The following is a 20,343-nucleotide window of genomic DNA, read 5'->3' on the forward strand; positions in this document are numbered from 1 at the left end:
AGTCGAGAGCAAGGTGCCGACCAAAACAGATTTTAGGGAAGGAAAAGTGTTGTGAGGCTACTTGCCTTCCGTCCCAAACAAACACATGCTTCTAGGAGCCAGACCAAAGAGAAAAATGCAGAAGAAGCACAGTAGGCGACTATAAAATTGTATGCATAACAACAACAAAAAAGTGCTTATGAACATATGGGCAACTGTGATAATTAGAGATATGGTTGGTGGAATTTTTTTTTTCTTACCCTTTTTCAGGATTTCAAATCACCATCCTTGTCATTACAGCTACCGTCAGACCTGGGTGTGAGGCTGTTCCACAAAGTGCGTTCTTGCTCAGGGGCCACCGCCGTACGCAGCTTGGGGCGCCCTGCCAACCCTCGGAACCACAGGCTGCCACTATCAACACTCTGTGTTCACATTGCTATTCTGGGGGTCCCTTAAACACCCACGGACGGTGGGCAGGTGGGGGTGTCCACGATGCAGGGCGGAAGCTCCCTCACGTCCCACTGCCTAGAAACGCAGAAGCACGTGATTCTGCCAGGCTTCTAGTGTGGTGTGCCACGGGAGAAAAACCCTGTGAAAACCAAGCCCCTCAGCAAACCGTCAATTTCAAAGCTCCAAATCGTGACAAACAATCCTCAAAGATCTGCCTGCCACAGCTGACGGCTCTGGTTGCTGGGCATGCTGTCCCTCGCAGGTGAAAGAACCATTTCTTTACCCTCCCAACCATCCCTTCCCACACTTTAAATCATTTCTTTGAAAAAATATGTCATGATCAACAAATGAACACCCCACCCCCCCAAAGTAAGCAAGTTACCAAATGAATTTTCAAGAACTGTTGCAGGCTTTTAAAAAAAGGAATGATGACAATGTCTTTGAATCACATGCACTTCAAAGGCTCGTTCGTCCTTAGAAAAGCAGTGTAGCTGTACTGCACTTTGATCTCCCCAACTCTTGGAAGAAAATCAATAATACAACTTCAATATATTTGTATAGCAAGACTTGATGCTATTATTATTTTTACTCAATGCAGCTTAACTAAAGCAAGAAAGGTATGCTGGTTCTCAGCACCGCCCTGTGGTGAGATGATTTTTTTCTAAAATGGAACTGTAATGAGCCAGCCGCATTCAACAAAAAGATCTCTGATTGCCACTTGTTGAAAGGTTGGGCTGTGGCTCGCTGTGGCATGCAGGAGGGCATGTCTGCAGGGTGACTGGCTATTGGGGCGAATGGGCACCGAGGCCTGTCCGCCCCCCTCTTCCTCTAACCTGGCCCCAAAGGAGGCAGCTCAGCCCCCGCCTCACCTTCCTCTCGATGTGCTCCAGCTGTTCTGTACAGAAGGTGCTGTGGCGTCTCAGCTCTGCCTCTTGGTTCTCCAGCTCCCTGGCCTGGTGGGAAGAGAACAAAGCCCAGGTTAACCAGAGCGGCTCGGCTGGGGCTGCAAGGAGAAACTGACGGTGACCTCGGCTCACAGTAACATTAACAAGGAGAACAACAGCTGTGACAAACTGAAATCTAGCTGTGTTTAAATTTCACCGCGAAACTACAAGGTAGGCCATTGCTAGAACCATCTCGCAGATGACAAGCAGTACCATTTCCGAATGCTAACTAGTGTCTGTGCCAGGTACTGTCCAAGTGCCTCCATGGACCCTTCCATTGGTCCTTCCAGTTTCTCTAAAAGGTAGGTAGACTGTTATGATCCCCTAGGGTAGAGGGAGAAACAGAGGGGCTAAGTGACCCCAAGCTCACAGCTGGGGTCTGGATCTCAGCAGACACAGGGCCGGGCCAGAGAACTGCTACACCTGGCCCCTCACCATGCCACGGATGCACTTTCTAAGTTGTCAGAGGCAGGTGCCCAAATGCCCTTCTTCTGGTGAGGCACACTCCCTGCCTCAGGGGTTGGGGAACCTGGGGGACCCCAGAATCCTGGAGCTGGGGCACACCTGCTCTCTCATCCACTGTAGGGGGACAAACAGAAGTGCTAGTGCACACAGCCGAGGACCCTCCCTCACGGTCACAGTTAGGCTGAGGGGCTTGGGTGACCAGGACAAGCCACATGGAACCAGCAGACGTGGGGCTGAACCCCCCTCACCCTTAACTAGCTGAGTGACCTCAAACAATTGCCTAATTCCACCAAGTTCCCCGCTTACTCAGGTATAACAAACATATAAACCTGAAGTGGGACTCCACTGGACTGTGTAGCGGTTAAAGAACACCCCCCAGAAAGGGGCATGGTCACTGCCGGCCACCACCAGGGGTCACCAACATCATGGCAAAGTGGGGTCTAAGCACTCTGGCAGACAAACTTGGTGTTTGTAGTAGAAATAATGCCATCTGCTTTCCATTTGCCCCCTGTGCAGGGTCAAGTGTGCTCAGACACCATTCTATGCTCCTGTGTCACTTAATTCTCATAACCACAAGAGCACAAAGCCAGTCAACAGCTGAAGTGGACCATGAACCCAAGTTAGTGTGGCTCTGAGTTCTGGGCTTCTCCCTTCCAAAAACACTATGGTATGAGCGCATGGGTTTAACTATTCAGGGACAAGAACTAATATTCTGCAAGCCAATTTCCCTGGCATTGCTACTCTCCTTGGCATTAAACCTTTCTGAAGCCCCAGTGGGCATCGGAGTGGGAGGGAGGGCTGGTAATGAGAAGCTGACCACACAGCAGCCTGAAGAAAAGCTTGGGGTTAGAGAACCACACTGCCTTCAGGAAATCTCCCGGCCAGCAGGGGCTGGCAACAGACTGACCACCCAAGAGTCAAGTTCTAACGCCAGCTAGACCACTGAGTGGCCCGTACGCTTGAATGAGCTGCTAGCCTTTTCTTGTGTATTTTTCTCCTTACCTGGAGAATAGAGAAGAGTAGTAACTTGGCTCCTGAGGCAGCTGTACAATATCTAAAAATGCCAAGAAGGCTTCTGGAATGCCTATGGAATGCCAACACTTCAAAAAGCTAAATACAAACAGTGAGATGAATGCTGGGGATTTCTTGCAGGGTTTTTCAAAGCACGGTGCTGAGGCATGTCCCGGGAATGCGCGCACAGCCAGTCTGCTCTGGCCCCTCAGCCAGCACTAACAGCTAACCATCCCTGGTGCCATCGCAGCTGGCCCTGGCGAGACCTCTCAGGGCCCTGGACCTGCCGTTTTCTGGCCAACAGTCCCAGCCAAGCAGGAAGATGACATCTGAAAACAAAAATTGCTTTGAGGCTCTTCTGTGGCTATTCGTTAGGGACCAGTGGTGCAGCAGACAGGCTCTCCCACATGCCCACATGCCCACATGCCCCTGCACCATCTACCGGCATGTCAGGGTGCGTCCTCGGGGCAGAGGCTCCAGGAACGCTCAGCCAACGGGCCTGGGCCTGGGCCAGCCGGGACACCGACATCGGGAAGAGGGTGCAGAGCTAAGGCTCCGGGCAGAGCTCCCCAATCACTGCGGCTTCCTCAGCCAGAGACTGCTCCACAGGAGAACGTGCACTGAGGGGACAAGAGGCCTCGGTACCCACAGCGATTCCCACACAGCTACGCCGTTATTAAGTGATGCACTGTTTCGAGAGCCTGCGTCTGTCTGACCCACTGGGATGGAAGCTCTACAAGAGGAAGGGCCTGGCCTGGCTCTAGTTCATACCTGAAGCCCTGGCCTTCATTACAGTGAGCCGGCCAGGCGCCTGGCTTCACTCCACCCCCTAATCAGCACTACCTACTCACTCTGTTCATCTCTAAGACTTGTAATGAAATCCAGTGACTGACAGTGGACAGGCGGTAACATGGAAAAGGGCTATAGAAAATTAATCAGATACAAAAACACCTGGAAGTCAGTGCCTGGCCCAGAGCAGGCACTCCATGACTCGATTCTGATGAATGAAGGTGGGCATCAGACAACACTAGTCACTCTACATGGCTGTTGCAGTCCGATATCTGCTTCCCAGCACTCACGGAAGGCCATGCAGCGGGCATCTCTCATTATGACCATGAAGTCAGGCTTCAGTGACTGATTCAGTGATTATTGTGGGCCCACCATGTGATAGACACTATTGTAAAGGAACTAGGGACACAAAAGAAAAAAGAGAACATTTCTGCTCCCATGGGGCTTAGGTCCCAGTGGGAGAGACAAATGTGTGAGCAGATAAATCAGAACATTTTAAAGAGGGACATGGGTTGGGAGACGGCAGACAGAATAACTTGTGGGGTAGCGGGTTGCTGTTTTCTCTAAGAGTATTTTCCAGTCTTCTGGGGAAAAATACCAAATAAAGTATGTTGTCTCCAATACAAAGAAAAAAATATCACCTTTATGAAGATCTACTCAGAACATTACAGTTTTTGAATGGGGACTTGAAAGAACTCTTTAGTGATTTAGTTAAGGACTTCCTACAGTTAAGAGAGCACAATGAGTTCATACTCTCATGTGTCCACTCTGCTTCAAACATACAGCATGGGCCAATAAAAACTAAGAGCACAAGATCAAAAAGACATGGCCAGGTTCAAACTCAAACACAAAATAAAATGCCCAACAAAACAGAAATGCAAAGCACGAGGTGAGGCCGAAACCAGCAGAGACAGTATTGGGAAAACAGCTGTGTCAGGCTTGCTCGCTTGCACTCTGCATGACTGGTGTGTGAGCACAGGGCACAGCCATGTGTGCAGAGTCTGTGTAAGGCTACAGGCTTGCCCTCTGGGCGGGCTGCGGACTGCCTTCCCGCCACTGTGAGGCCCTTCTGCTGTTCGTGTGCCTGCTGACATGAGAGCAGTTTTCCCTGCCTGTGTGCTCATCCACCACTGCAAGAATCTATTAAACAGGAATGACCCGACACTTTCTGGCTCTGCAGTTTCTCCACCATCTGCCAGAATACAATATGGACCTGCCTGGCCTCAGCCGTTATAGATGGTGTAGTCAGCAGGATTTGGGTCCGATTGGTATGGAGCTGCTGACCCCTTTGAAGGGGAGGATAGAGGAGTGGCTGTTCCCTGGTAGAGGAGAGGCTGTTCCCTGGTAGAGGAGAGGCTGTTCCCTGACAGAGGAGAGGCTGTTCCTGGTAGAGGAGAGGCTGTTCCCTGACAGAGGAGAGGCTGTTCCCTGGTAGAGGAGAGGCTGTTCCCTGACAGAGGAGAGGCTGTTCTCTGACAGAGGAGAGGCTGTTCCCTGACAGAGGAGAGGCTGTTCCCTGGTAGAGGAGAGGCTGTTCCCTGACAGAGGAGAGGCTGTTCCCTGATAGAGGAGAGGCTGTTCCCTGGTAGAGGAGAGGCTGTTCCCTGATAGAGGAGAGGCTGTTCCCTGGTAGAGGAGAGGCTGTTCCCTGGTAGAGGAGAGGCTGTTCCCTGACAGAGGAGAGGCTGTTCCCTGATAGAGGAGAGGCTGTTCCCTGGTAGAGGAGAGGCTGTTCCCTGATAGAGGAGAGGCTGTTCCCTGACAGAGGAGAGGCTGTTCTCTGACAGAGGAGAGGCTGTTCCCTGGTAGAGGAGAGGCTGTTCCCTGACAGAGGAGAGGCTGTTCCCTGGTAGAGGAGAGGCTGTTCCCTGACAGAGGAGAGGCTGTTCCCTGATAGAGGAGAGGCTGTTCCCTGGTAGAGGAGAGGCTGTTCCCTGACAGAGGAGAGGCTGTTCCCTGGTAGAGGAGAGGCTGTTCCCTGACAGAGGAGAGGCTGTTCCCTGGTAGAGGAGAGGCTGTTCCCTGACAGAGGAGAGGCTGTTCCCTGGTAGAGGAGAGGCTGTTCCCTGGTAGAGGAGAGGCTGTTCCCTGACAGAGGAGAGGCTGTTCCCTGGTAGAGGAGAGGCTGTTCCCTGACAGAGGAGAGGCTGTTCCCTGGTAGAGGAGAGGCTGTTCCCTGACAGAGGAGAGGCTGTTCCCTGGTAGAGGAGAGGCTGTTCCCTGACAGAGGAGAGGCTGTTCCCTGGTAGAGGAGAGGCTGTTCCCTGATAGAGGAGAGGCTGTTCCCTGGTAGAGGAGAGGCTGTTCCCTGACAGAGGAGAGGCTGTTCCCTGGTAGAGGAGAGGCTGTTCCCTGACAGAGAAGAGGCTGTTCCCTGGTAGAGGAGAGGCTGTTCCCTGACAGAGGAGAGGCTGTTCCCTGGTAGAGGAGAGGCTGTTCCCTGACAGAGGAGAGGCTGTTCCCTGGTAGAGGAGAGGCTGTTCCCTGACAGAGGAGAGGCTGTTCCCTGATAGAGGAGAGGCTGTTCCCTGGCAGAGGAGAGGCTGTTCCCTGGTAGAGGAGAGGCTGTTCCCTGACAGAGGAGAGGCTGTTCCCTGGTAGAGGAGAGGCTGTTCCCTGACAGAGGAGAGGCTGTTCCCTGGTAGAGGAGAGGCTGTTCCCTGACAGAGGAGAGGCTGTTCCCTGATAGAGGAGAGGCTGTTCCCTGATAGAGGAGAGGCTGTTCCCTGACAGAGGAGAGGCTGTTCCCTGATAGAGGAGAGGCTGTTCCCTGGTAGAGGAGAGGCTGTTCCCTGACAGAGGAGAGGCTGTTCTCTGACAGAGGAGAGGCTGTTCCCTGACAGAGGAGAGGCTGTTCCCTGGTAGAGGAGAGGCTGTTCCCTGACAGAGGAGAGGCTGTTCCCTGGTAGAGGAGAGGCTGTTCCCTGGTAGAGGAGAGGCTGTTCCTGGTAGAGGAGAGGCTGTTCCCTGATAGAGGAGAGGCTGTTCCCTGACAGAGGAGAGGCTGTTCCCTGGTAGAGGAGAGGCTGTTCCCTGATAGAGGAGAGGCTGTTCCCTGACAGAGGAGAGGCTGTTCCCTGGTAGAGGAGAGGCTGTTCCCTGACAGAGGAGAGCCTGCTGGGGGTTGGGGGCTGAGTGGTTTATACAGCCCTGCGAGAAAAAACTGAAAGCTCTGTGCAAAAGGCTGAGCGAGGTCAAAAGCTCCAGGACGAGCTGCAGACTGAGTCCCAACAGTGGCAGGGACTGCCCACTTCCTGGAAAAGGAGACTGACGGGGTCTGAGAGCTGCAAACTGCCCTAAAAGCAGATGCTGGCAGTGACAGTTGTTAGAGAAACAAGTATGGTTCAAGAGCTTGAGCTTCAGCTTCAAGCCAAGAGCTGGCAGCGCAGGAGCTGAAGTGGGCACTGAAGAAGGAGCTGCATTCATGCGGTGGAGGGGCTCTGAGTTGGTGGGAGGGGTTTCCAACTCCTCCTCTTCTGAGAAGTTTCGGGCTGAAACGGCCATCCTCAGACTCAGAGCCGGGCCAGTGGTCGCCCAGAAGGTAAAGACCCAGCAGCCAAGAGCGCCTCCGGGGCAGGCACGGCCCCTCCCCAGGTGGGGGAGCCCTCGGTGGTCCGGCCCTCCACCCAGGCGGAGCTGAGGCAGTTGGAGGGGGGTGGGCCAATTCAGGCAGAAACCTACCGAGTCCCTGGCATCTTTGCCACACAGAGCCTAGGGCCCCCCTGGAATAAGAAGCTGATGTAAAAATCCCTCATGACCTCCACAGAGCGTGTAATTTTCAGTTCGCTCGAACCGAGGTCCAGCCTGCAGGCCCAGGCCTGTCAGGTAAACCAAGCACTCCTGCGTCAGGTCCCAGAGCCCCAGCACCATCCGGACCACCACAGAGACAGGCTTCGGAAGGTCACAGTCAAACCTGGCCTTGCATTTGGGGATAGGTGTAGGCAACCCCCCAAAAATGCCACCCAGGGAGAAAAGAAAAAGAAAACAAAGCAAAGCAAAACAAGACAAATAGCAAAACTTTCTACTCAAAACAAGCCTGCAAACCAATCCCAAATACGTATAGAAATGTAATGCTTAGGAAGACTACCAATAAAACCAGCAACTAGAATAGGAGTTCACCCCAGATTAAATTTATTTTATGGGTCATTATAAACAGGATTTAAAAAAACTTTTTATTATGCAAAAATTTAAATACAAGACAAAATAACCTGACCTGTGGTGGCACAGCGAACAGAGCATCGACCTGGAACACTGAGGTCACTGGTTTGAATCCCGGGCTTGCCCAGTCAATGCACACAGAAGAAGCAATCAATGAACAACTAAAGTGAACTAACTACAATCTTGCTCCTTCTTTCTCTCTCTCTCTCTCACTCTAAAATCAAGAAATAAAACCTTTAAACAATAAATGAATGAATAAATACAAGAGAATAGTATAATAAATCCCAGATAGCCATCACTAAGCTTCAAAAACTGTAAACTAAACAAAACCTTGTTTCACCTCTACTCTCCACAATCCCCCAACTCTTATATTTCTTATAGCACGTTCTTTCATCTGTACATACTTCAATATATTTGTCTAAAAGATAAGGACTTTTATTTTCCTAAACAGAGCCACAGCACCAATACACATAAAAAATACATATAAATTAATGCTGGTAGAAAAAGGTATAGGGCAATAAATCGTGGTAGAAGGAGAATTTCACTTGGGGTGGTGAGCACATAATACAATATACAGATGATGTATTATAGAATTGTACACCTGAAACCTGTATAATTTTAAGAAGCAATGTCACCTCAATAAATTTAATTAAAAAAAATTTTTAATTAACATTAATTTATCATCAAATATTCAGCCAGTGTTCCAATTTCCAATTGATAAAATCTTTGAAAAAAAAATTTTTTTGGGGGGGGTATTTTTCTGAAGTTGGAAACAGGGAGGCAGTCAAACTCCCGCATGCACCTGACCGGGATTCACCCAGCATGCCCACCAGGGGGCGATGCTCTGCCCATCTGGGGCGTTGCTCTGTTGCAACCAGAGCCATTCTAGCGCCTGAGGCAGAGGCCATAGAGCCATCCCCAGTGCCTGGGCCAACTTTGCTCCAATGGAGCCTTGGCTGCGGGAGGAGAAGAGAGAGACAGAGAGAAAGGAGAAGGGGAGGGGTGGAAAAGCAGATGGGCGCTTCTCCTGTGTGCCCTGGCTGGGAATCGAACCCGGGACTCCTGCATGCCAGGCCAACGCTCTACCACTGAGCCAACCGACCAGGGCTGAAATATATATTTAAAGTGTTCAAAAATATATATGGAAGGGCCTGACTGGGCAGTGGCGCAGTGGATGGAGCGTTGGACTGGGATGCAGAAGGACCCAGGTTCAAGACCCCGAGGTCGCCAGCTTGAGCGTGTGCTCATCTGGTTTGAGCAAAAGCTCACCAGCTTGGACCCAAGATCGCTGGCTCGAGCAAGGGGTTACTCAGTCTGCTGAAGGCCCGTGGTCAAGGCACATATGAGAAAGCAATCAACAAGCAACTAAGGTGTCACAATGAAAAACTGATGATTGATGCTTCTCATCTCTCTTCATTCCTGTCTGTCTATCCCTCTCTCTGACTCTCTCTCTGTCTCTGAAAAAAAAACAAAAACAAAACACACACACACACACACACATATGGAAGGAATAACTTCTGATTTAAGAAGAAAAATTTATGAGCCTAGAACAGTACAACCCAAGAACAGGTAAATGTTATAAATTTATATTTCTTCAAAATGAAAAAAAAAAATGGATAGGAGAATCCCTAAGCTGAGGGCAGTAAGAAAGCAATTACCAAATTGAAATGTAGCATAGAGATTTCAGCCAGAATGTTGCAATGGAAGACAAAGATAACAAGTAAGAAAGAAGAGTCTGTCAGTCTTGACTCGCTATTTCAAAAGACTAGTATGGCAGGCTGGCAGAGGAAGAGGATGGAGGAGGAAAAGAAGGGAGGGCGAGGAGAGGAAGGGGAAGGGGACAGATCCTAGAGCAGAAGGCAAGTCAGGGAAGGGGACAGTGGGAGGGTTAGAGTGAAGATGAGGTGGGGTGTACATAAAAGGAAAGAGGGGGAGGTTGGAGGAAAATGAAGGGAGGAGGAGAAGAGGATGTAAACAGAAAACACCAATTAAAATGATAGAAATGAGCACATTCAGTTATTACAATAAATATGTGGCAGACCGCTTCTAAGATGGACCACAGTGAACTGTTTCCTGATACTCAGGCCTTTGTGTGATGCTCCCTTGAGTGTGGGCTGCACCTTGTGACTAACTTCTGAAGTGCAGAACATGGCAAAAGTGATGTCTCTTCCTGATCTCCAAAGACAGTGATTTTTGTCTTGCTCACTGTCTCTCCCTCGCTGCTCACACTGATGGAAATGCCTGCACGGTAACTAAACCCTGCCACGTGAGGGCAGGTGGAAGCGGCTCTCCCTCAGAGCTGAGTCCCCAGCTGAGGCCAGGAGTGCAGCACGCTGAGTGCAGCTCGCTGAGCACAGCACACTGAGCGCAGCCTGTGAGGGACACGGGGCAGAGGCCCCAGCTATGCCAGGCCCACATCCCAGACCCACAGCAACCATCAAGTAATCAACACTGGCTATTTTAAACCACTGCATTTTGTAATTTGTTATTTAACAATAGGTAACTAATATAAAATGTGAATCAATTCATCTCACCCTTAAGATGATCTCACTGGATAAAAGAATAAAGAAGATCCAACTATATTCCTCTTACAAGAGACCCAATCCCCCATACTAATAACCTTACAAAACAAAAGAAAATCCTTCTCTGGTCATAAATATAAGTTGCAGTCTCTACTGTTTTGTTTTGTTTACACAGAAGGTTGAGCCTTCAAACAAAAATATTTTAAAACACACATACACACACACATAAAATAATAAAGTAATGGCCTATACCCTAAAGAAAAAAATACTCAATAGAACCAGACGTAGCAATGGTCCAGACATTAGAATCAACATAGAGGGACTTTAAAATAACTATGATTACTATGTTAAATAATCTAGTAAAATACAACAGACATGTATGAAGAGCTGGAGTTTCCACGGGGATATGGACACTGCATGGCCTCCATTACTTACGGTGAGAAATCAGCTGTTAATCTTATTGAGGGTCCCTTTGACATAATGAATTGTTTTTTCTCTTGCTACTTTCGAGATCCCCTCTTTGACTCTGGACTGTGAGAGTTTGATTTTGACACATCTAGGTGTTACTCTCTTTGAGATCTCCTTGTGCATAGCCCTACATAACGTATGGCCTTCTAAATTCCCAGGAATATCTCAGAGCTTTTCAAAGCCTCTTATGGGCACCTCATTGTCTAGCTTTTCTTTTTAAGTTTTTGGGTTATCCTATTGCTTGCCTACACTGTTACCCACCTCCTCAGGCAGCTGTGATGTTCAACAATCGCCTCTGATTGTTCTGACAAATGCCTCTTGGGAAAAGGTTGCTTGCACTGGGCGATGTCTGAGTAACAACAAATGAAGATAGCCTTGTAAGTAGGGGTTTTTTTCCAGAGAACCAACAGATAAAAAAAATACTGACAGCTTTCTAGAAATGGGGCTTTGAGTGACTCCAGTCCTTTCTTCCCCTTTCCAATTGTGGCCAGGATGCTGGTTTTGACCATAATTGCAACTGTTTGTTTCACAGGTTACTGTTTAGTTGGGAAGAAGAAGGTGGGAATAAGACAATTTAAAATGCCACAAAGCTCACTGTTCATACTGAGATTCACTCATTTCTTTTGAACAAATATTCTGAGATTGCTGTAAGCCTTTGGTTTATTTTCAGAGTACTGGAAAGATAGATTCATGGTTTCTAAGAAAGAGATGCTTTTCAGAGGTCCTTATTCCACCACGATTTTCACTGACAACACCCAAAACTATAAAAATAGGACAAAAAAGAAATGCTAGAAATAAATTTATAGCACAGTATGTCATGAAATCATGGATTTATTATACAGATCAAGGAATCAATGTACTTGAAAATAAGTCATTAGAAATCACTGAAATTAAAACACAAAGATCATGAAAAATAAAACGAAACAGGGTGCCCAAGATATATATCAATATAATATCAAATGAAGTAGCATACATTTAATTGGAGTCCTAGTAGAAGAGAAAAATAGGGCAAAAGAATGGAGATAAAGAACAGAATTTTCCAAAATAATTAACTACAATAACATATCTAAGATGCTCAGAAAAATCTCAAGCAGATGTTTTTGTAAAGCTCTTAAATAATTCCTGAAATAATAGAATAGTTTTTGAACAAAGACTTTCATAAGTTTTTTTTAAAAAGTAATTTCTACAGCAACCACTGAAAAAATAACAAAAAAAGGTCACAAATATAAAGTCAATAGAGGAGATAAAATGGAATCCTAAAATACAAATATTCCTCTTCACACCCCCAAAAAAACCTTTAAGAAACTAGCAACAGAGGAACAAAGAACAGATGAAACAAACAGAAATTAAATGTCAAAATGGTATATTTAAATCCAGTCATATCAATAATGACATTAAACATAAAAAAATATAACCCCTACCCCCGTATTAGTTTCCTATTTTGTAAGAAATTACCAAAAAACTTAAGTGACTTAAAACAATACATCTTTATTCTCTTACGGGTGTAGAGCTCAGGAGCCTCAAACAGATCCTAAGCTCAGTGTTGGCAGGGCTATACCCTTCAGGAGGATCTAGAGCTGTGGTAGTCAACCTGGTCCCTACTGCCCAGGTAGGCCTTCCAGCTTTCATGGTGGGCGGTAGTGGAGCAACCAAAGTACAAATAAAAAGATAAATTTAACTATAGTAAGTTGTTTTACAAAGATTTATTCTGCCAAACTTAGCGAAAATCCGACATAAAGTACTTGGTAAGTAATTATTATTACATGCTTTAACTTGCTGTAACTCTGCTTTATAAATTTTATAAAGTAAAGTTACTTCCCTACTTTATAAATCACCATTACTGTGGAACCGGTGGGCGGTTAGAAAATTTTACTATTAACAGATACAAAAGTGGGCGGTAGGGATAAGAAGGTTGACTCCCCCTGCTCTAGAGGCTGCCTGCTTTTTGGGCTCATGGCCCACAACACCTAAGCCTCTGCCGCTGTCGTCACCTCTCTTTCCCTGATATTCTAGTCTCCCTTTCCCTGGTAAGGATACTGGACCTTGTAACACTTGTCCTTGAAGTAACACCGGACCTCCCTGGACAATACAGGATAATATCTCCATCACATAGCCTTACTTAGTCGCATCAGCAAAGTCCCTTTTACATATAAAAGAACAAATTCACAGGTTCTGGTAGACATTTTGGGGGAAGCAATTATTCTGCCCCATCAATGATAAAGCAAAACCCTAACTCTGTTGTTGATAATGCATTTTAAATATAAAGAAACAAACAGGTAAAAAATAAAATAAAATAAATATTTTGAAAAGATATGTGACACAGCTGAGAGGTAAGTTAATGACCTTAAATGCTTTATTTTTAAGGATTAAGGAAAATAGCCTGACCAGGCAGTGGTGCAGTAGTCAGAGCATCAGACTGAGATGCAGAGGACCCAGGTTCGAGACCCCGAGGTCTATGGCTTGGGCATGGTCTCATCCGGCTTGAGTGCAGGACCATAGACATGACCCCATGGCCACTGGCTTGAGCCCAAAGGTTGCTGGCTTGAAGCCTAAGGTCGCTGGCTTAAGCCCAAGGTCACTGGCTTAAGCGAGGGGTCACTTGCCCCGCTGCAGCCCCCCCATCCATCAAAGCACATATGACAAAGCAATCAATGAACAATTAAGGAGACTAAGGAGCTGAAACGAATCATCTCTCTCCCTTCCTGTCTGTCTGTCCCTATCTGTTCCTCTGTCTCTCTCTCTGTCTCTGTCACACACACACACACACACAAAAAATTAAGAAAAATAAAAAGATTCCTTATTGCATGTATGAATAAGGTAAATTCAGTCTAAGTGGCTGGCCCTAGGTCACACAGATGGTGGGCTATGAGCACAGGTTTCCTGACTCCAGCTCACCAACCTCACAACATTCTGGGATCACATCATCCCATCCTGAATTGTGTTTTGATAATGTAAATTCACTGATTGAGTGAATTCATCAAATTGGATGCCTCCAAAATTATGTATTATAACAGTGCTTCTCAAATGTTCAAAGCACATTGGAAATCACCTGAGATTTTGATAAAATAAAGATTCTGAATTATAGACCTGGGAAGGGCCCAAGATTACACATTTCTAACAAGTTCCTAGGTAAGCCATTTGAGTAACAAGACACGAGGTCATGCCTATAGATAAATGACGGTTATAATAACATCTCAAAGACCCTGTAAGATCCATGATGGGTCTAAATTATGTTCCACACAACCCTTCAAGTTAATAATAATGTGTTCTAATTTTAAAAGATGATAGAATAGTGAGTTAAGAAGGTAGACTTTAGAGTTAGAAAAAAGCCAGATTTAAATACAAGATTTGCCACTTCCCTAGTGACTCTGGTCCGGTCAGAACTTCCCTAGGTGCCAGTTTCCTAGTCTATATATACAATGGCGAGATTAACACCACCTGTATCTCATAAGGTTGTGGTGAAGTTAAATAAGATTATGCACATAAGGCATTAAACACAGTATCTGGTACACTGTAATTTTTTAAAAATGGCAGCCAAGAATGATCATCATGATAATAATAAGTGTTACTATTCAACACTCAATCAGAAAATAAAATATACCTATCCACAACCATAACAGATAGCAGGTTTTTAATGTAAGAAAGCAAATTCCAAAGACAAATAAATATAACTTTGAGATGACCTGAGATCACCTTTGCCCTTGAACTGATACGGAGATGCTGAGGTACTACAGGTCAGCTTCCCTCTCAGGTGGGCACACATCAGTGTTTACTTCCCCTCGTTACACCTATATGTCCCCTCCTCAATATGTCTATCTGCAGTAACTATTACAGACAACTTCTTTCTTTAAATGTTATTGGACTGTTCTACTGATATACAATTCACTCACATACCGTAAAACATACTTTTTTAAAATCTGTAAATCAGTGGTTTTTAGTATACTCACTAAGTTGTATAACCATCAGCACTATTTTCCAGAACATTTTCATCACCGCGAAAAGAAACTCTGTGTCTATTAGCAGTCAATCATTCCCCTTCTCCCCCTATACCCACTCCCTAAATTTCCATTTGGATTAAAAAAATGTGATATATATCCACACAATGGTATATATCAGGCATAAAAATGACAGAAGTACTGATACATGCTACAGTATGGATGGATCTTGAAAATATTATACTAAAATGAAAGAAGTCAGACACAAAAGGCCATATATTATATGGATGTACCATATATTAATAGGTACATCCATAGGGATTAAGGAGCAGGTTAGTGGTTCCCACGGGCTAGAGATAGTGGAGAATGTGGACTGACTACTAAGGGGTACTGGGTTTCTTTTAGGGGTGATGAGAATGTTATAAGCTTAGATTGTAGTGATAGTTGCACAACACAGTAAATATACTAAAAACCACTGAATTGTATACTTTAATTTATTTATTTTATTTTATTTTATTTTTTTCTGAAGCTGGAAACGGGGAGGCAGTCAGACAGACTCCCGCATGCGCCCGATCAGGATCCACCCGGCATGCCCACAAGGGGGCGATGCTCTGCCCATCTTGGGGCTTCGCTCTGCCACAATCAGAGCTATTCTAGTGCCTGAGGCAGAGGCCACAGAGCCATCCTCAGCACCTGGGCAAACTTTGCTCCAGTGGAGCCCTGGCTGCGGGAGGGGAAGAGAGAGACAGAGAGGAAGGAGAGGGGGAAGGGTGGAGAAGCAGATGGGCACTTCTCCTGTATGCCCTGGCCGGGAATCGAACCCAGGACTCCCGCACGCCAGGCCGACGCTCTACCACTGAGCCAACCGGCCAGGGCTGAATTGTATACTTTAAATAGGTGATTTTATGATATATGAATTATACATCAACAAAGATTTAAAAATATATAGGAGTACAAAGGAAACCAACTATTCTGAAATAAAGGTATCAAAATACTAAGGAAAAAAAGACTTGGTGTTGGAGGACCAGTTAGAAGGCCTATGCAATAATCCAGGTGAGAGAAGTCAGCAAGGATCTGAACAGAGGGTGGTGGGGTGGGCAGGGGGCCCCACAGGAGTAGACTGCCTGGTTAAATGCAAGGAAGGGGTCAGGGAAACACAGGCTGCTGGCCTGAATGAGGAACTATGTCCAACTAGATTGTGAAGAAAAATGACACAATGCACCTTGTACTCATATATACACGTCATCTAGACACAGCTACACATAGTCACCCAGCTGACACGGTACTCAGCACACGGGTATGCTTACATAAACTGCTGAGCGCTGCCAGATGGTATATAAACGTGTGTGTACAGAGAAGCATTCCAAGATGACAAACTGTGTGTTTGCTAGTCTGTTTACCAGCCTATACCCCTCCTAGACTGTAAGTCCCAGGGGCATGGTTGTGTTTGCTGCCTTAGCCCCAGGGCCGCACAGGAAACATTTGCTCGAAGGATAAAATGAATGACATTACTAGGAAGTTAATCTGGGGGGGGGGGGGATGATCATCTTTAAGCTGACAGTATACTATGATGTCTGACAACGCGGTGCAGATTCTGGCTCTCACAATCATTTGCCACAAGACACGGACCCAGGTTTCCTCATGGGGCTGCAACAAGGTGTGCTGCCCTTCAGTGACTATCAAATGGGTCCTGTGCAGGCCAGCGCCCAGGAGAGTGGGGGGGGGGGGTCAGAGCTATACAGCAGTGTTGACCACAGGACCAAGTCCCAGCTCCTTGGAGTCCAGGCAGAAATCAGGAGGGGCCACTTCTCTACGATTACCTTCCTAACTTTCTAAAACCAGCTCTTGTGCCAGGAAAGAGAGGACAATGTGACAATGTGCCATGGAGAGGGACTGCTCAAAGCCACTTTTTGTTCCTCATTCCTTGATGCACATTTTCTAACAGTCACTGATATATCATAGAAAACTTTGAAAAAACATTCTAGTACAAGACCATCTGCTGAAATACTCTAGCTCTCTCTGCAGTCCCATTTCCCTCTATTACCAGGAGAGCTGCATGAAAATGGTCTCCTCCTTCAGGCTGTGTCTGTGCCTGACACTTCCTTCCCAGTCGTCACCCCCAGGCTGCAGTGCTGAGACTCCTAGCCATAATGTGGACACAGCGCCAAGGTCCACAGGACCAGGGAATGGAGGCTCTGGGTGCCCGGGATTGCAGGACATACGGCCTCTGAGGCAACTGAAGCCTGCTGTTCCCACGTAAGAAAGGAATAAGACCACAAGGAAGGAGACCGTGTGAAATGCTCAGGGCTGGTTAGCCCACACATTTCATCTAATGAGTACCACACCCTCGGAAGCCTTCCTTCCTCTCAGCAACACCTAGGTAGTAGGTGAAAAGTATAATCGTGGTTATAACAGAAACAACGATCGGCACAGGCTCATGAAACAGTCAGAAACAAGTCAATAAAAGCAGCGGCAACCATTTATTAACAGTTAATAAATAATCACCTAAGTGCTCCTTTAATTTACACAACAGCATGGTGGGGTAGAGAACTATTATTAAACCCACTCAAAAGAAAAGAAAAATGAGGCACAGAGTAATTAAGTCACCAGAGCCTCACAATCAGGACACGGTAGAGCTGAAATTTAGAAGTAATGGACCTCAGCTCACAGAGTAATAAGCCCTACCTGGTATAATTCTCCAAGCAAGACCATCTTAAGAAGCCAGAGTATCACCTCTGCAGTTTCTAATCAAATTCTAGGGCACAAAAATGAGGAGGGTTGGAAATTCAACTTACCATTCAGGTGGGGTGGCAGAGAGGGGGGTGGGCAGGAGGAAGCTCAGATCAGCACAGAACAATGAACCACATGGGACCTCTACCATGTAAAGCCCCAAGTGACAGGCTCATCTCCTCTGGTAAAGCAGGCTGGCCAGGCACCCCGCTCTGTCACAGTGCTGTCATTCAGCACTGCCCTGGACTGCTTATCTGCTCCTCCCAGGGATCATGACCCCCTGAGGACGGAGAACTTTCAGCTCCATAGCTGAAGCTCTGAACTCAGGGAGAGGGGTCACTAAATATTTGCTGAATGGGTAAAAGAATTAGTTAGAAAAGGAAAGCCTATGAACTACAGGATATTATTTTGTTTGGTCTGTGAGGTGGTTTGGGTTTGGTTTGGTTTTCAATTGAGTCAATCACAGCATTTACAAAACCATAATTTTATACAAAACACATTTTGGCTTCCATATGAAAAACTAGCACGGTGGGAATTAACCAAACGTAAATGAAAGCTGCTCCCTATGGAGAGGAATTTGCCTCCAGTGGCCACTCCTGGCCACAGCTGTCCACAGTGAGAATGGGGCGTGGTCTCAGCGGGTCCTCCTAGCAGATGTCCTGTCCCCTCTCGGCATCTCTGCGCATCCCTGCTCTGGCCTTCGCCTGTCCCTGTACTCATGCAGCCAGCCTGTCCGTCAGTCACAGGAATGTCTAGATGCCCACGTCACTGGAAGGGATACTGAGATGAATGTGGGGACGGGCAGATTGTCACAAACTACAAAGATGTTGAGCGGTGAGGAGGGGCTATGAGAGCAGAGTGCCAGCCCAGAGTGGTGGGTGAGGACAAAATGACCACACTAGGGCCCTCTGAAGAGGTGACATCTGAGCTGCCCGCCCAAAGCCAGGAAGGAAGGCCCACAGAGATGCAGGGGGGCCTTACCTGGAAGCAAACGTGCCATGTTTCCAAGCACAGAGAACAGAACGAACAACACAGCAGACGAGCAGGCCTGACAGGGAGCGCCCAGGCATGCGCACGTCTTCCTCGAGCGGCGAGAAGCCGCTGGGGAGTTGTGAGCAGGAGAGTGAGATCGGATTTATTCACTTTTTAAGTCCAGTTCATAAAAGCTGCACTGGAAGGCTGCGGCCCAAGAGGATGGCCCGCTGACTTATCTCCCTGCACCGGCGCTCGCCAGCGCGGCCCACGAAGTGTCAGCTGGTCGTGACAGCCGCGCTGCACAAAGGCAGCTGGAAGACAGCTTCACGGAGGAACCAGGATGCAATTTTCTAGCTGAACACCTTTTAAAAAGTAATGACGGAGAATACAATCACTGCCTGTGAGTGAGGCAGGGGCTGCCTTTCGGGGCAGATAACAACGTGCCACTCGAAATACACAGGAGTGGGGCAGAGTGAGCTTCCCCACGTATCAGAATATACAGGCCGGAAACAAAGGAGCCGGGATTCCGCTCAGCTGCCTGCTGCTTCTCACTGCGGCTGCAAACACCGAGCCCAGAGATGCTGCTTAACATGATGTGTGATTGAATCTGGCTCCTAGCAGAGGACAAGGGTCGACCTACACGCTAGGTCCAGGTCAGAGGGAACACAGGAGCTCAGCAGATGTTGCCATGGTGAGTACGGGGCTCTCGCAAACCCACCTGCTTCCGGAGCAATCCCTCCCTGACCTCGTGTGAGCCTCAAACTTGAAGGTCAGGTGTGCTAATGGGTTCGAAAGTTCCAGAACGCCATGAGGTGAAGGAGTCCCAACTACTTGGGAGCAGGCGGCCTGGGGCTCCGGTCCTATCCTGAGCCTATAGTTGTTTTCTGAAGGCAGGCTGGCCAAGATTCATGCCTACCAGAGAGACAAGGGGCTCTGTCTAGCACTCCTGCTGAGGTAGGAGCTGCCTGCAGGCACCTATGACCTGGGCTAAAATGAGGACATCAGGAACACAGATGAGCTGCTCTCGGCCAGCCTGCATGGCAATGCCCAGAAGCTGAGCTGCAGAAGATGGCAGCAGTCATCTTGATGGCCTTCAAGGTCCTGGGAGCCACTCAGAGGTCTGCTTCGACTCTGTGGGGCCATCAGCAATCCCTGCTTGTGTTATCTCTGGTTAACAAACATGAGAAACTAAATAGTACTTTTTTTTTCCTTCCTTTTTTTTTTATTCAGTGAGAGGAGGGGAAACAGAGACAGATCCCCACATGTGCCCTCACTGGATCCACCTGGCAAGCCCACTAGGGGGGCAATGCTCTGCCCACGTGGGGCGTTGCTCCATTGCTCAGCAACCACTTTTCTTTAGCACCTGAGGCAGAGGCCATGGACCCATCCTCAGTGCTCAAGGCCAACCCACTCCAATAGAGCCATGGCTGCAGGCGCAGAAAAGAGGGAGGGGAGAGGTGGAGAAGCAGATGGGTGCTTCTCCTGTGTTCCCTGACTGGGAATCAAACCTGGGATATCCACACGCTGGGCTGATGCTCTACTACTGAGCCAACCGGCCAGGGCCAACACTAAATAATACTTTTCTTAACCCTACTCTCACCAGCTAGAGAGTACTGCCCATTCCACACTGCAGCTCTCCCTCACACACCAGTTTCCATGGCATTTACTTTCGGCTCCTACTGTTCCTTGCCAGAAAGGCCTCTTTTTCTAGACCCTGCCTGCCAGCCTGGCAGATTCTTCAAGGGCCCACCCACACACATGCTCTGTTGTTCTTTGACCGTCTAGGTCCCAGTCAGCCCTTCCTCTAAAACAGGGGTCTCAAACTCAACTCAGCATGTGGGCCGCAGAGCAAGATCACAGCCGTTCGGCGGGCCGCACTAGGTCTACAAAAGGCAACTGTTACGCAACACTTTTCTC

General features: G+C 47.5%; 1 protein-coding gene across 2 annotated transcripts in view; it reads right to left on the reverse strand.

The window, feature by feature from the left end:
* The window catches only part of CHCHD6 (coiled-coil-helix-coiled-coil-helix domain containing 6), a 357,646-nt gene that overhangs the window by 166,862 nt on the left and 170,441 nt on the right, over positions 1–20,343 (reverse strand). Inside the window, exon 5 of one of the 2 annotated variants that reach the window (XM_066352686.1) lies at positions 1,299–1,382. The exons of the other annotated variant lie outside the window; for it this stretch is intronic. Coding sequence (XP_066208783.1) covers positions 1,299–1,382 — 84 coding nt within the window. The remainder of the gene's footprint in view (positions 1–1,298; positions 1,383–20,343) is intronic. 2 annotated transcript variants of the gene reach the window in all.

The sequence above is a fragment of the Saccopteryx leptura genome, chromosome 11, assembly GCF_036850995.1.
Source record: "Saccopteryx leptura isolate mSacLep1 chromosome 11, mSacLep1_pri_phased_curated, whole genome shotgun sequence".
In the NCBI taxonomy this organism is placed as follows: Eukaryota; Metazoa; Chordata; class Mammalia; order Chiroptera; family Emballonuridae; genus Saccopteryx; species Saccopteryx leptura.